The sequence below is a fragment of the Egretta garzetta genome, unplaced genomic scaffold, assembly GCF_000687185.1.
Source record: "Egretta garzetta isolate BGI_Z169 unplaced genomic scaffold, ASM68718v1 scaffold200, whole genome shotgun sequence".
Taxonomy (NCBI): domain Eukaryota; kingdom Metazoa; phylum Chordata; class Aves; order Pelecaniformes; family Ardeidae; genus Egretta; species Egretta garzetta.
This window is the reverse complement of record NW_009258379.1, coordinates 77,060-94,134: the sequence shown is the minus strand read 5'-3', so window position 1 is coordinate 94,134 and position 17,075 is coordinate 77,060. Positions and strand designations below refer to the sequence as shown.

Genomic DNA, 17,075 nt, shown 5'->3' with positions numbered 1-17,075 from the left:
AGAACAGGATTTAAAGAATGGCAGGAGAAGGTATAGAAATAAAAGAATATCCTGAGAGAAGATCAAAGTCCAAAAGGAAGAGACGACTGTCTGACCAAGGAATTTGGGCCAGGAATATTGAAATGCAGAATGGGAAAGCCTACTATCTCTTAGTCAACCAGGTAATCTTTCCAACAATCAAGAAGCCTGGGAGGATCAGAAAAGACTGTTTAAATGTGAAATTACAAGTTCCTAAAGAGAAAGGGGGGTTTTCCAGAACACCCTTATCTCATGTATGGTTAACATGAGTGGTATGATTTATTTATTTATTTGCCATCAAGTCATATGCCAGGAATAGGACAAGGAAAATCTAAAGCGCCTACTGCAGAAGCAATTCACCTACTACTCGCTACCAAATAAACTCTACCTATATACTATGCCTATTTTAAAACCATATGCTTGCGTTTTTACAAAATTCTGTCCCATTAGTAAACAGCATCATAAATTCTCTGAGATGCAAACTGCTATTTCCTATGTTTAAGAAACACTGTTTGAAAATTCCACTTACTTTTAATGATTCTCCCCATGATGGCTTGCAGCAAGGCTTTTCTGGATCCATGGTAACTGGATCTAGTGGCTTTTGGAATAGTATCAGACAACAGTCCATGATTCTCATAATTAGGTGAGGAGGTTTTGCAAGTTTTCTCACAGTAGCAATATCCACTGGTTTGATGGTCTATTGGAAGAACCATGTAACACAATCTCGCATCAATACCATTATTCTATTTTACCCTTCAATATCTTGATTTTAATGTTTGTTTGCCATACTTTTCTCTGAGGCAAGTTTGTACTATGTACACACAAAGAAAAGCAAGTAACTGGGCTTGCTTTAATAAATTTCATAGTTTCATGAAATTATAATAATTTTAATGAATATATATTAGACAGGAAAATTTTCCCAATGTTAAAGACATCACTCAAAAATCAAATTAAATACATGGAACAGCAGTATTAATTTAACTTGTCAGACAAATTGACTGAAGAAAAGTATATTGGAAAATTGTATAGGACTTAGTTAAAAGGAGTTCCTTGGTAAAATAGTATTTTGGTTTTTTAAGGGTTAAGTGTCATCATTTATTCTGAGACAGGTTTGGTTATTTTTGTTGGTTTTTAAGTTGTTGTAGGTATGAGATACCACTTTTGTTACTTCATTTTCTAGTAGCATCAATGACACTTTGCTTAGTTCAATGTCTAATAAAAAAATAGATTATTGCAAATTTTAAAACTAACATATTAATTTGTGTCTACAAACTACTTGCATGCCACTACCCATCTAGAAGTAGTAGTTACAGGCACATTATAGAAATCACATGATAATTTATGAGTCCACACATTTTATGAGTAAATTTTGTGTCCAGTTTTGGAAGTTTCATTTATCTCTTTGTCTAAATGTCAGTGTAAGAGCAAACAATGCTCCTTTTCTGGGTTTTTCCACTCAATATTTTTTGTCACATGAATTCTGGTAACTGGAACAGGTCTTAAAAATACAATACATCATTGATTTCTGATTCCAGAGTTATTTACTCTTTAATCGTTCTGAGCAGAATAATGAAACTATGTAGTGCAGCAATGCTTCTAAATTTCTTAACCCTGATATTGATCACCCTGAATCCCCTTTGTTTCCTCTTTCTCTCATAATTAAATGCTTTTTGGTGAAGGAAGAGACAATCTTTTATTCCTCTTAAAGGAAATATACAACTAGTTAAGTATGAAGAAAAAAAAAAGCACAAGAAGTATTCTCTTGAATTCAGACTAACAAATATTCTAAAGGCATCTGTAAGTCTTCCAAAGATTTACACCTTCATAATGATTAAGGATTAGGGTGGAAGCAGAACAAATACTATAAAATAATCTTTATGTGTTTAAAGCAAAACGCGAGCTTCATACGTGTTCAGAGACATGACCACCAACTGTGAAGAGCTGGTGACAGCAGTCAAAATCAGGTGACAACTGCATGTAGGTGGCTCTAGCCTCATTCACAGGGGACTCAAATAATACTAAACTGATCAAAATGCAAAAATTTTATTCACATTCAGTGCAGCTTCTGCTTCTTCTAATGCTGGTTTAGCTGCCTCCAGTTTACTCTCTGCTTTCACTTTTTCTAAATCAATTTCATCTACGATCTTTTGTGCTTTATCTTTCACACCTTGGACTTCATTTTTTACTTTAGCTGCAGCTTCAGCACTTACTGTGACTTCTGCTAGTACCTGGAATTGATAATAAACACATAAAATGTATAATTCAAAATGGGGGAACAAGTGATTAAATTGTCAGACACAAGAGAGAACAGGTATGTAAGGGTTATTATACAGAAAAATATAAAGCTAACCCTAACTATATATGGCATTATATAAGAAACATTGTATGAGTCTTGCAGCAGGAGTTGGATAGTAAAAAATGCTTTTTTAAAAAGAATGGATAGAAGAACTTTCAGTAGCTTTTAAAGCCATTTTTTTATCCTGTGATGGATTTTTATCCTATTTAAACCTATACTTTTCCAATACAATAAGTATTTGGTTTTTTCATTATAATTCTGCAGATAAAAATAAAAACAGTATAGTTAATAAAACTGATGGAAGATGGCAAACCATCTGCACCAATGGGCAGCCTCTCTTTTACGCCTTTGGTCTAAAAAGACTCGCTTTTAATTAGTCTATTCAAAGAACAGCCCCATGTGAATTCACAGAATGAAGTTATCCATTTTTGTCTGGTTCTTAAGTATATTTTTAATTCTCTTGTGCATGTGTGACATACAGTGAGTGTCAGAACGTTTTTTGACTGGTATCAGTTACAGGGTCAGGTTTAGCACTCTGTATGCATTTACAAGAACATAACTAATGCTCTCAAATACCTGCGAGAAAAAAATGACAGAAAAAAACCCCAAATCTCCCCCCCCCCTTTTTTTTGTGAAATCCAATTCTATTTTCTGTAGGGCTCAGTACTAAGGGAAAGAAAAAACATCTACAATAGGAACAGTATTACACATAGTTTAAATAAAATTTTTCTTTTATTATTTGTCCATGTTTCTTCTACTTCTGATGACTTATACGTAGTGCCCATTGAAAAAGTTGACAGTGAAGAGGCCATGTGAATGATTGCCAGGGAGCTATTTCAAAATGTATATCAAATATAAATATTAAACAAAGTCAAATCTACCAGCATATATGGATGAAGTCCTGTGTAGAATGCTCTAGGAGAGCCTGCTTTAGCAGGAGGGTTGGACTAGATGATCTCCCGAGGTCCCTTCCAACCCTTGCGATTCTGTGATTCTGTGATATGTCATACTCCTGAAATGTGGGAAGTGTAATTTCATCCCTTTCTGTCATCATTTTCTCTCTTATGAGATAAAAGACCTTGAAGAATCAGGCAGTCCCTTAGCCATCACTGGCCAAAAGTTTGCTCTCCAGCACATATTAAATATGCACCATCACAGCATTATGGTATCTTTCAGAAAACAGAATGCCTGTATTAACACATTCCCTAACATACCTTTCCATTAAGTCATTTTGGAAACTAGATTTCTACCAGACCACCAGTCTCATGAACACATGGACACCTTGTTAATTAAAAGACAAAATATGAAACTGAACTGTGATGATCTTTTTCTAAGCAATTTTGAAATAGCTAAGTCCTGTTATCATCTGTTCACTTCTTATCTGCAAATAAGTGCACATAAACCCCCAAATTTAATAAACATCAATCAAGCACACAGAAAACCATGAAACAAAAAATGAAACTTGATGCTTATAGGAGTGGGTGAGAAATGGGAGGAGAACAAGGAAGGCACTCAACCTCCGTTGCAGTCTTAAAGTGCTGCACTTTCAGAAGCAAATGCTGAATCAACATGCTACAGAGAGAGGAGCGAAACCTCATTCTAGACCATGATGCACATTTTTTGACATGTACAAATTATGAGAAAATTCTGAAATAGCACTTTACCCCACTATACATCCTGGTGCTGTCTGCTGCCTTTTGCTGTTTAACACTCAAGTACTTACTTTATCTGCCTTAATAGATGCCAAAGCCAGCTCCTTCTCTTTAACAGCCAACTCCTGAGAGAGTTTAGCAACAGATTCACTGGCCTCCATCAGTTTAGACAGACCTATTAAGTAAAAGATAAAATTCAGAAAAATAAAAACTATTTTTTTTCCTAGTTAGATAATACAATCTAGCTCTAGATCCCAAATGCCTTGTACCTTGTGTTCTCCTTTAAATTTGTGTAAAGTAGGCGTAAGCAGTTATACTATCACAATTGTGCTTTCTATTCACTTTTCATGGATAATTTCACAAGATGCAAAATTATTATAAACAAGCTTGCTTCTTCAGAGAAATCCATACTACTTAGTTTTAGTTTGTTATAGCTGTAAAGAGTACCTAAAAGTGTATAGCTGGGATATTACCTGCAATGAAATATATCCTTACACTCATTATATAGAATTCTTGAAAAGAATAAAAAAAGTGGGGGATATGTCAATGACATGTTGTATCATAAAGTCACAGGACAATCAGAAAATCGGACTTATACTGTATTTGTATCATTGCATGAGAAAATGACACAAATATTAGGATCCATAACTGCCTTCCAGTAGGGAGCTCTTTCCAGAAAGAAGTGGGAAGAAGTGGAGTCCCCAAAAGTGGACCCCAAGGTCACAGCAAGATCATGACCACCAGCTCCTGCGTACTGAGTTTACCCTCTCTTGTCCCTGGTGACAGACTGCAGAAAAGCATATAAAAGCATCTGTGCCCACCTGGCTTAGGGCCAGTCCCATCATAGCTCTTATATGTGCTGAAGCAACCACCCATAGAGGCCATTCAGCCTTACATTGACAGTAGCCCAGAAAAAGATGACCTTGTTCCCTCTACACCTATTATAGATATTCAGTCTTTCCCACGCATTCTTTTTTTCTCTTCTCTCTTGCTCATCGATTTGAGCACAGATTTTTGGCTATTCCTGAACTCCACATTGCATGCTGAAGCCTCTCTAGCCTCTCCTCACTTCTTCATCACTGAATCTTAAAATCTTCCAACTTGCCTGGAAGCATTCCCCTTTATCTTCCTCTCTCCCCAAGGGCTAGAGTCAGAGCACATTTGCAGTACTATTGCAATTTTCTCTGCCATGCGGGATGTTTCTCCGTGACGTCTCTCCACTTTTCTGTTACCACGTTTCACAGAGACAAGTGCTCTCTCCTAGCACATTTCTTGTTCTTCTGACACAGCTGCCTCATGACCAGGCTACTGCCATTCTACAGGCTCGTGTTTATTACTTGCCAAAAGACAGGTTATTTTACCACTCTCAGCAATAAAGCTTAAAGGTATATTCACTGAAAGATGTTGCCTGGGAGACAAGAGAGATGTTTTAGAATGTTTCCTTTTCCCAGACACATGCCACTCCCTAAAATACTCTGAGGGATAGAGGTACATGCACACTAACATTCTGCCGCCACCTTCAACTCCTCTGACAGCAATTTTCAAAATGTTTGTTACTTCAATTCAAGTTCTGAAAGAGAAGCTATGAAAGGGAAAGTGATACCCTTTTCTGCAGTAGTTTTCTCTGCTACAGTCCTGGAGTGAGAAGAAAGACGGACAAAGAAAGGGAATACGCAGAACAAGAACTGAAGAAATTCTGTTATAAACAAGAAACCTTTATAGGTTCTTCAGATCCCTTGATCCCTTGAATACTTCCAATCACAGGAAACATTACAACAGTACCGTGCCAGCAGATGGTTTTTTGGTTTTTTATTGCTTGTAGTCATTAATGAATACCTGATGTAGGCATTAGAAACAGGAATAATATTTTTCAGAGGGATATGTAAAACTCCATGTAAGAACCTTACTGATATCAGCTACAACTAATCTAAAGCAAGTTAAAAGTCAGCGTATATTTTGAACCTATAGAGAGAATCAAAGTAATCTTTCTCTCTTATCAATGTATTCTGTCAGTTGTCTGAATGATGACTGCAGAAAAGTAGTGAATATAGAAAAATCTTTACATTAAGATACTAAGTCACAGTACTCTTAGCACCTCAAGGATGTAATTTCTGTCACTTTAAATTAGCAGGAGATCTAGCAACAAGTTGCTCAAATGGATGACATGCCCACTTGGTCAAAACTCAATTGAGGTCTTCTTGTAGAACCACAGTACTATATCAAAAGACATTATCTACACATGCAGTGCTCTACCAAGGATTCCCCAGATGTATTCAGAGAGAAGACACAAGAAGTTAACCATTTAGAAATAACTGTAATTGTCACTGGATATCGGTTTTTTCCTCATCTGTCTTACAAGATTTTTCACCCGAAGTGACAAAGCAGAAAAGAGATTACTCTTAGCTTTCAAAATATGTTGCTCGTATAGAGACTAAAGTGCTGACAAGCACAGTTTCAGTATGCTCGAGCCAGGGACTTTTCTAGAAATCAGTATTGATCAAAGTATTTCTTGCAATCTGGCTTCTCTACAAGCATCCCGAATTGGCCTAGACATCATTACATGCAGGAAAAACATTTCAACAAGGAGATAGAAAGAGTGACATTATCTCAGCTGAGTTTAATAACATAAAATTTAAATCCCATATCAGGATAATCTCCTAGCAAATAGAAACAACTTTCAAGGCTGATCTTTTTAACCTTCTAAATCTTTTTGACATTAAGTGATGAAAGACTAAGGATTAAAGGATGAATGTGTGACATAGTATCTAAATAATTCATAAGAAACTTTTTGAGAAAATTCCTTAGGATGCAGTAAACAGCATAGCACATTCTGAGTCGGGGATGACCAGTATTTTTGTTGTTTTGTAATACATCTTTTCTGTGCAAGTGAAACTGTTTAAAATATTTTCTAATTGGCCTGAGTATTGCCCATAAGCTGACAGACACGATTTGCTGAACATCAATGATATAGAAATGCTGCAGTAGGAGCTGTACAGGTACACGGTCATTTTGTTTTGAAGACCACATAAAGAATTAGTGATAATATGATGTGAGAAGCTAGGAAAATCTACACGTGAGATTTTCTTAACAGCACTGAAGCTACTTAGGTTACTTCTTTTATTTACTTATTTTTTAAAAAAATAGGACTGCAGAAAGAATACAAAAAAAACCCAAAAACAACCCCACCCTCAAAAACCTTCAAGGCTCTCAGACTTTATCCTCATCTAAAGCAGGACTAACGATAAGTTCTGTTTTCTATAACTGGCAACAAATCCATACAGGGAAATTGGCATAATGTGAAAATACTGAGGGTCACTTACTCCTCTACAGTCCCCTCTAATTCAGCAAACAGTTTGTGAATGAAATAAGTATCTACATGTTCTTATTATATTCTTTTCTTCATATGAAGTGTACCAGTTGCACTGTTAATCACTGTCTAAATGCTAGATCCTTTTACCTTTGTATGAAAAATATTGTCATGTAGAACTTTCTATTCTGCTAGATTGATATACAGTATCTTTTCCCATAAAGACCAAGTTTCCTAAGCTGTTCAGTCGACTTTGTAGATTTACAAAAGCATGTCTAGATGCAAACCAGAGAAAACTGGAAATGCATTCTGAACCCACTAAGTACTAATCTAATGCCAAAAATTAGGTAATTTCAAACAGCTGTCCAAAATTAGAACATTTCAATCACACTTGTCTGTATTTCAGATACCTAGTTACAAAATGAGCACAAGTAACAGCTACTTATTCTACAGCAGAAATCTGAAAAAAATCAGCTGTGAAGCACTCAGATTGTATAGCAAGAATTTCCAAAGACAAGTCCAGAAGTAAATTAATAACTGTGTTTAGAGCTACCTCTCTACACCAGTAAATCAGGTGCTCTCTCTTGCCATTTTCAGGTTCTACTTCCTATTACAAATGCTAAATTAGAAATTAAAGTTTAATATAATGCTGAGAGGGATGATTAAGCTGGCAGCTTCTTTGAGGCGCTTTTGTAAGAGAACTACTGTGAATTGGTGATACCTGGAGCGCTTCGAGATAGTCCTCATGTGCTGCCAGTTTTGAACTGTGATCCAGCAGAACTGATTTTAAGTAATCACTGAGTAAGTAGTCTCACATTAAAAACACAAATAATTTGACATCGTACATGGAAATAGGTATTCATCTCTATTTTGCTTACCAATTTGCATACGTTCAGCTTGTTCACTAATACTGTCTAATTTTTCAGTATAAACTTCTTTGTAGCCATTGATGAAAGAGAGGTAGGATTTGGGTGTTACATAAGCTCTTCTTCGATACCTAAAACATAGTATATTGCCAACATCAACATAGTACATATTTTTGACATGTACAACCATTTGATGACTTCCCATGACAGAGATTATATAAATCAAGTCTTTAATTCAGTCAAAATCAAATTTCTTCATAACGCAAACCCTTATTTCCAATTACTTTGTTTTTATCCACATAAGGAACATTAAAGATTGTTGAATAACAGGAATGAAAATTGTGAATTTAAAACATAATAATAATAATTACTTTTCATGGCCTCTGCATATATTAATATAGCAGATTTATTTTTGTATTAGCCTTAAAAGACACTTACTGATTCATAGAACACAATGAGTTCAAAAAACACTATCAGTATCAACACTTTGGGGATTAATCATTGCATTTGTATAAAATATTACCTTTGGAAGTAATTCTCACAGCTTTCTGAAACTATATCATGGAAGAGACCCATGGTTTCCACTATTTGTGATTTAACTGATGCAGAGCAGACCATATTAAATTCTGAAAGAAAATAACTGGCTACAGCTACAAGAGCTTCCTTGGGCCATCGACTGAACCAATCCATAGTACACCCTGATATGAGACCAGGAAATTTCAAAGAACGTGCACGGAATTTCTCACCAACCTAAAGAGAATAAGACCATTAACTTACGATATGATACTTAATTAGGTCTATCAAAATGTTTAATTCATATAAACAACTAGTCTATTTTTTCTCTTGCTAATTTTCTTCTTAGAACACCCTGCACAGTTTTTTTTTTCTTTTATTTAAGTATTTTCCACATTCAATATTTTATGAAATGTGAAGAAAGAAGTTAATGACAAATACGTTTCTTAATATCTTAAAACTTCAGTTAACTTATTTTTATTTCCATTAAATTCTTGTTTTCAAGTAACAAGCAAGAATTTCACAAAGATACATTCATAGATTGTATTAGGAAAGAATATGCCAGGAGGAAAAATCTTAAATTACTTTAACATGTAAGGAATGATTTGATTCTTAAGTACATTGTTTTTAAGTTCTGGCACTGGTAATGTTACTTAATCTCAGCAATTATAACCAGACTGCAGTAATCTTTTTATGTGTCTTTAAATCTCCTTAAAAATATACAAATAAATAAATAAAGCCTGAGTAATCCTGTCACACCTTATAGGATAGTTTGCTAATGGAAGTAAGGAAGACAGATACGAATTAAAAACTTACTGGAGAAAAGCAGAGGACAACATGCAAGTTCTTCTTTGCCCGAGTTAAAAAATATTCATAAAGATTATCAAGGGTAGGAGGACAACGAGGCATCTCTTTTTTCATCACAGGTATTAATCCTTGGGTGATTTCATCCAATTCATCCCGAGCAAATAAATTAGAAATCTTTTTATAAAATTAAAAGTCATAAGAAAATAAATTGTGTGGATGCAATTATTATAGTTTACAAATATCTGTCTGTTTACATCTGTATCTTTCTCTTCAGTTTAGACAGATTAAAAACCAAATTTGTCCCTGATTTAGACTTTATGTAAGTCCATTAAAAACTAGGAAGTCTAACTCAGGAAAAGTCCCGATCTTGACTGGCCAGTGAATACTCAGTTCATAGAGACTCTTGAAACACCCATCACAGCTCCTTATCTTCTCCTTGCTTACATTGCAAGAGAGATAAAGGAACTCCCTACCAAGAGCACTCCTTATTTTAAAAGTTGAGATTAATTTTAGAGTTAATCATTACTGATTCTATAATTTATTATCCAAATAAATAGAAATAAACTAGTGGGAACAAATTCTGCGGTTTCCTGCTTCGAAAGTACATAGCCTGTCATGTTGAGACTCTTACCTCGCCTGAAGACAGCAGATTATTAATATATTCCAAAAATGACTCCTCTTTTATTTCATTATCAGTGAAAATAAAAGTGATGCCTTGTCCTTCTGCTCCAGCTGTTCTATACAACAATTTTAAATCATCTGATAGATTGCTTAGATTATAGGATCTAGGAGGAATAAGAAACATTACCTGTTAATTCAAAGCAACTATACTGCTATGTTCACATTATAGTGTTTTATAAATGATAGTGTAAACATCCTCTGTAAAATCATATATTTTGACTCAGGAATAGCTAACACATGGTCCAGCTTTTCAGTTCAAATTTAATCCAATGTTGTATACAAACCACATAAGTATGTGTTGTTTTCTACTTTTTTAAATAGTGACAAAATGAGGGAAAAAAAAAAAAAAAAGGCTGTTAAAAACATAAGGTTATTACTGTGTAAAGAGAAAGCAATAGCATAAATTGGATTTATATATTTCTTGCATTTCTTACCTGGTTAAAGTGATCTGAAATATTTTATAGCCAGCAATAAAGGAGGCCAACCTTGAAAGACTTTGTTTTCCAGAGCCACCAACTCCAACAAGTAAAGCATTTCCATATGCTGACCGAATTATCCGGGAAATCTATATAGGGAAAAATGGAAGGAAAACTCATTAATAAATGTAAATTATAATGTTAATTAGCAAAATTAAAAGTCTGTTATACTCTGTGCTTTATTTACTAGAGCACAATGTAAAGATTATTAAAAGGATACTTGCAGAAAATTTTTCCTCTCGAAAGAACATTGGTACATTCTTTAGGAATTTTATGTAGCTAATGAATAAACTGTGCCTAAGAATGTAGGTTGGTTATAATTAGTCACATATAGGATTTAAATACATAAAATGAGACATTTTAAGCTCCATTTTATGTTGAAGGCATCATCCTGAATGTGTTTAAAAATATCAATAAAAAAACTTTAGCTAGAAGAATAAACATACTAATATTTTAAGAGTCTGAAAGACTTGGACACATTTAAACTATCACTTAGTGTTATATTCTATTTTGTCTACTTTGAACATTTCCTTTGAGATAGTTTTCTTAACAAGTCTCCCAGATATGAAAGCCGGGTTACAAATTTACTGTGTAACTGTTTTTTTTTTCCTACACACCTCCTGTATATACGTCACATTTTCCTTGGTTTTATTATGTATTAGTGCACTATTACTTTTAAGATGTTACAGTTTTTTGCTCCTCACATAAGTTATGTACAAAATGCAAACGATTGGCATCTACATCAAGCCTTCGAATTCTATTCATTTTTTCCCTTAAAGAAATTTTGCTTTTATGCACAGGTCCCTCTGACCCTCTTCTATATCTATAGCTAACTATATTAAAATAGAAGTCTAAATGTGAAATTATGAGGGTGACTAATTTTATTGTCACCATACTGACAGCAGGGCTCCTTTTTACTACCTAACTCATCAATGGAAATGGCGTAACAGACTTTCAAGGTCTTCTGAAATTCACCTAGCATCACATGAACTGTATTTAAAAGTAAAATTATTTTCTTTTGTTTAAATGCAATGCAAACAAAATAATTTACTTCACTTGAGGTCAACTAGAGAACCACCAAATATCTCCTTGTCTTTTGGTTTTACTGTGGTTTCTGTACACCTTTCAGTAAACAGACTATCAAGTTAAAGTAATTCCTGAACTAGCTAACAGAACTTCTTAAACCTGAGGCACAGCACTTCAAACAAATCTCATGCTTAGCCTTTCCCTGCTTGCTGTGAGCTGGACTTTGGGTGAATTCTTTCCTGATATCTTCCTTTCTGAACAGGGGTTCATCTGATTGCAGAGCTGAGACTTTCCTCTACCCTACTGATTCTACTGCAGCCCTGATTTATATTTCTTTTCATGTATCTCATCCAACCAGATTATCCCTCACATTGTTTTGGTCACTTGTCAGGTACAGATACCTTTGAAGTGTTCTCTGAATTCTTAATGATTAAAAATCATTCTATATACAAAATATAAATATGCCTCCTTATGACCTCACCTTTCCTATTGAGGAAAATCTTCATACCTCTGAATACACAGAAGCTTAAACAAATATATAAAATAAGGTATTATGACAAAAGATGCAAACAGGAAAATAACTGCAGCTCTTTCCTAGTTCTTGAAAATTACTAGGCAAAGATGGCAAGCAAGTTTGGGGATAAGAGTAGCTTTTCAGAACGTGCCCTCAAATCATAGCTCGCCCAATTCAGGAACAATGTTGTGATAGTTAAACTAATAAGGAAGTAACAAACCCCAAACCTTAATAAGATGTGTCATTGCATCCTTAAAAAACACCAAATCAAGAAATGATCCTCTAATGCATTCATTGTATTGTCTCTGATACATTTGCAATTTTTCACAAAGAAATTCAAAGCTTGGAACCTGAAAAAAAAAAAATAAATCAATAATAAGCGTGACCCTTCAGAATTTAAAACTGACATTTTTACACAAGCTTGAGTCATGTATTGGCCATACATAATGAGATTATCTTGTTAATTCACTGTAGCAATTGTAGTTGTGTTTAAGCAGAAATTTTCTGCTAGAGGTGGGAAAAAAAGGAGCAAGGAGAATGGGAATGATAAAACTACATTTATATGGCATTACTAACTTTAACCTCACTAAAATGATTTATTGCATATTAACCAGAAAAATCTAGATATATGTTCACAAAAAATGTGGTAGGTATTCAACAAAACTTTCTGTATTATATAAGTTTAGCAATGTAACATACTTAATTAAAAGAAAACTTCAGTGTGTAGTATTTTAGGTGTAAAATGAAATACCTCCTCATAAATTTTTGGTGCTTCAAACACAAAATCTTCTGGTTCATCACCAGTTGGTTCAGGTATCTCCCGTAAAAAATCTACAAAATATGGTTCAGCTTGGAGAACTTCTGTTAAGCCTGCATCCACATATTCCTTAATTGCTTTAGTAATAGTTTTATCAAACCAGGCTGTATCTTCAGGAGTAATAAATCTAAAAATTATAGATTAGTACAATTTTTTAAAAACTGATTGCTAGTTACATAGGGAGAAAAACAGATAATTAAACACTAAAAAAGCCCTTGTAACATTTCAAAGAAAAATACATACTAGGCAATACATATTAGACAACAGTCACAGAAATGGATTAGGTAATATTCACAGAAATTAAATGTTTCCATACTATAAAGTATAATAGTCAATCACACAAAACATAAAAATAGAAACAACTTGACTTTCCAGCTTTCACCTAGAACTAGGCAAAGACAGACCATTGAATTTCTCAGATGCAAAAGCTTGAATGATTTCCCAAATAGCCATGGCTAAGTGACCCTTATCATACTTCAACCTGCAGCAGAATAGCATAATTTATGGTATTATAGTACTGCCTATGAAACTGCAATGAGATAAGGAATAGTGAAAAGACAATAGTATATGTCACTGCAACCTGACTTGATTCTCAATCCCTTTTACACTAAAATCCATAATTAACAGGAGGGGATATACACTGGGGTGGGCAGGAGGAGTAATGCAGATTGAACTAAAATAAAGTCTGCAAGCACAAATACCAGTGACTACATTTCATCGTTTAAACAACAGTAACCGCTCCCATTTATATATTCAAGATGGTTTAAATACAGATCAAGGTCTTTGACTACGGTGATTATCTGTGGCTGTGATAATCTGAGAAGCAACCAAGAATGATATAGCCAAAGATGAGTGCAAAAAATGTAGGTTTGAACACAGAATATGCATATATTTTGGAATTCTCAATCCAATTACTGGTCTAATCTATCAGTATGTAGGATGGTATTTGTTGGGATAATACCCCAATGCAGAGTGCATGTAAAATAAGACACAACTTTTCATATTATCCTAAAAAAGTTTATAATATTAAGAAGTTTTACAGATGTATGAGCATAAACTAAGTAAATGACTAAACCGACTAAATATAAAATGCTGTAGTTCTTATACCTGTCAGCAATTACTCTGGTACATTCATGTTTAAAAAGTGTTAGAAGGACAGTGCTGCTGCTGCATTCTTCTGCCTTTATAGTTAACATTCCTTGCCAAATTCTAGAAAGGTCTCGAAGGTTGAAGATATAGTGGAATTTAGATGGGGTAGGCAGCATCTTTGTCTAAAGAAAGACATTGTTAATATTCAAAATCAGTAACAATTAGAAGGAATCAAGAACAACATAAATTATAAATTTATAATTAATAACACATATACAGTATAAAAATAGCTGACTAATTTTCACACATAATACTGTGGGAAAATTCTCTCTAAGAAGTCATCAAAAATATCTCATTTATTTGGAAGCAAGATATAGCATTACATGTAAAACCCCAATTCTGATAACATGTAGTTATTTTATATGTTGGTTTGGGCTTTATAAATAAAAAATTATAAAGATTTTCACTCCCTGCTGCTTAGCTATAATGATTAAAGCTTTGGGTAACATGAATAAAACTATAGGAATGAATGGACTGATATTTCTATTCATCTGTCTTGTATACAGAAATCTGATATTTTCCATATTGTATCTCCAAAACTGTTTCAGCCTGTCTTGCTCCTGGTTTTTTTTTTTCATTTTATAGATATGTTCTTAAGGAATATGTGCCTAAATTACACTAATAGGAACTGTGTTCAGATTGAATGTGATAAAACTTTCCCTGTAATTTATACCTTTGTCCACTGCCACAATATTCTGCCTGTTGGGACCAATTTTTTCACCATATCACATACTTCAGGGTTGAATTTCCTACATGAATGAAAATATCCACAGCCAATAATACCTGAAAAGATAAAATGCAATATACAGTTAATCTCAAGTTGTAGGATATAATAGGGGGGAGGTTATGAGCAAGACATATATATACACTTATTTAAAACATTAATTTGCTTTTAAGTTACAGATGAAATAATTTTGTCTCTCTTGTCCATGGCTTTTCTGAACCAGTGTAGAAACAACTGGAGGTAACTGATGGCTTTTAACAATATTGACAAAGCTAACAGAGGGCATTTCAGACAGTGCAGTGGTGGAATGTTAACCTATGTAGTAACAGGAGTGTTCATATTTGTCCAGGAAATCCCATTACTTTCTTATTAAATATTTTGCTTGTCCAAAATTGGGAAGACAAGCATTTAAAGAGGTTAATTTCTCTTCCACAGCACTATTTTTGCTGTAATAAACATCGGTTGTTTTCCTGGAAGTACTCTGAACTTGCATGACAGGAGTGAGAAAGAGAACATACTTTTATACCTTTTAAGTCAATTATGAAAAAAAAAATTATACTAAGAGAAAGATGTACCAAAAATCTTGTCTATGGATGCATTGGATGGCAATGTACAATTGAATACACAAAACTGTCTTTTTAAACGCTGGGGAATATCATTACGTCCTCCTCCAGGATGTATCATTGCTGCAATTAATTGTACATCTACAATTGTAGTGAAGTCTCCAGGTTTATCCAAGCTGTACATTCCTTTCATTTCCATCATCTGACGAACAATTTCATTTGTTACCTGTAAGTTTATGTAACTTGCACAAATTAGAAAGTCAAACAAGAAAAAAAAAAAGAAAATATACCCTGATAATTTAATTTCTTCTTGTAACTGTACCACTAATCCCAAGAAAAAGGTTTTCACTTGAATCTAAACTCAGATCAAGCTATCTTCCTTAGTCATACGGGAGATCTTAGTTTACGTGATTTTAAACAGCAGGAAAATTCTTTCAGAGCTGTACTGCCATATAAGATCAACAAAATGTGCTTGTATTCCTTTTGACTAAATAAAGTTAAGGCAATGAATTCAAAAAAAATTTGTCTCGTTCCATATTTTGCAGCTGGTCTTTCAGCTCCAGATGTTCAAACCCTGCTTTTCAGTTCTCCCTTTAGCTTCCTTTGAAGCAAAACAACTAAGTCTTTTTTGAAACAGGAAGCTTTTTATTCTCAAAAGGTTATTCAGTGCACATTCCACTCTACAGCACCTGTATGGATCAGGAGGCATGGAAGTTGGCCCCCATAGCAACTGTTCCAGTGATACTCAGCAAGCCTTAGGTGCTCACATACCCTAATAAAGCCACATGGTATGCAGCAGGGCACCCACCACAAATCATTATCCCACTGAAAATACTTCAGCAATGTCTTGAGGCCATAATGGAAGACCTATTGGAGGTCCTTCCATAATGGAGATCCTTCCTGTTAATTGAACGCTGCCTGGGGTGAACACTGAGGGCTTTTCCTCAAATACAACCACCTATGTTCTAGACTACGGTCAAGCAGCTCAGTGTTGTGTGTTATTCAATACTAGTTTCAATTTTTCAAAAGAATTCAAGTTCTCTCGAGTGAGAGCAAATGATGCAAACCAAAGAACTGGCATATATTGGCATTTCGGTAGAAGGCCTGGTTCAGAGACACTAAAAACCACAAGCTTGGCTTCCATTTTGGCAATAACAGCTTTCTAAAGCAAAGAGGAAGAACTATTCAGTCTACATAGGCTCACTTATATCCGTACTGCCACTTAAACATGTGCCCAAGCCCGCTCTCACGACCAGAACTACTACCCACAGTGTTAATAAACCAGCTCAGTGCTATGAGCAGCCTTAACCCAAACTGTGAGCCTGAGCATTCAGAAGTGCACAGAGCCCCCAGGTTTCTAATGTTATTTACTCTGCTTACCGTGATTATTTTTTTTTAATTTATTCATACTTGGTCTTTATGTTAGAATAGACATTGCAGAAGAGCTAGCATCCTGGGCTGGAAATACTTCTGATTTACTATGGGAAGAACTGAGAGACACTTTTGCCTGATTTTCAGTCTGTGTAGGCATATGAATGTGACACGCCCAATGATGGGCTCATCAAAAGCCAAGAATCTTTAAACCAGTTTGCAAGTCAATGTGTTACCCTTGAATTTAGACGCAGCCTTTATTACTTTCTCCAAGGTATCACACTTTTGGTTTGCA

General features: G+C 34.6%; 1 protein-coding gene across 1 annotated transcript in view; it reads right to left on the bottom strand.

Moving 5' to 3' along the window:
* DNAH8 (dynein axonemal heavy chain 8) overlaps nt 1–17,075 on the bottom strand; it is a 131,726-nt gene that overhangs the window by 40,379 nt on the left and 74,272 nt on the right. Inside the window, 13 exon segments of the mRNA XM_009640728.1 lie at nt 548–715; nt 2,070–2,246; nt 4,038–4,141; nt 8,152–8,270; nt 8,663–8,889; nt 9,469–9,633; nt 10,091–10,244; nt 10,575–10,705; nt 12,384–12,506; nt 12,908–13,100; nt 14,081–14,244; nt 14,796–14,905; nt 15,422–15,635. Coding sequence (XP_009639023.1) covers nt 548–715; nt 2,070–2,246; nt 4,038–4,141; nt 8,152–8,270; nt 8,663–8,889; nt 9,469–9,633; nt 10,091–10,244; nt 10,575–10,705; nt 12,384–12,506; nt 12,908–13,100; nt 14,081–14,244; nt 14,796–14,905; nt 15,422–15,635 — 2,049 coding nt within the window.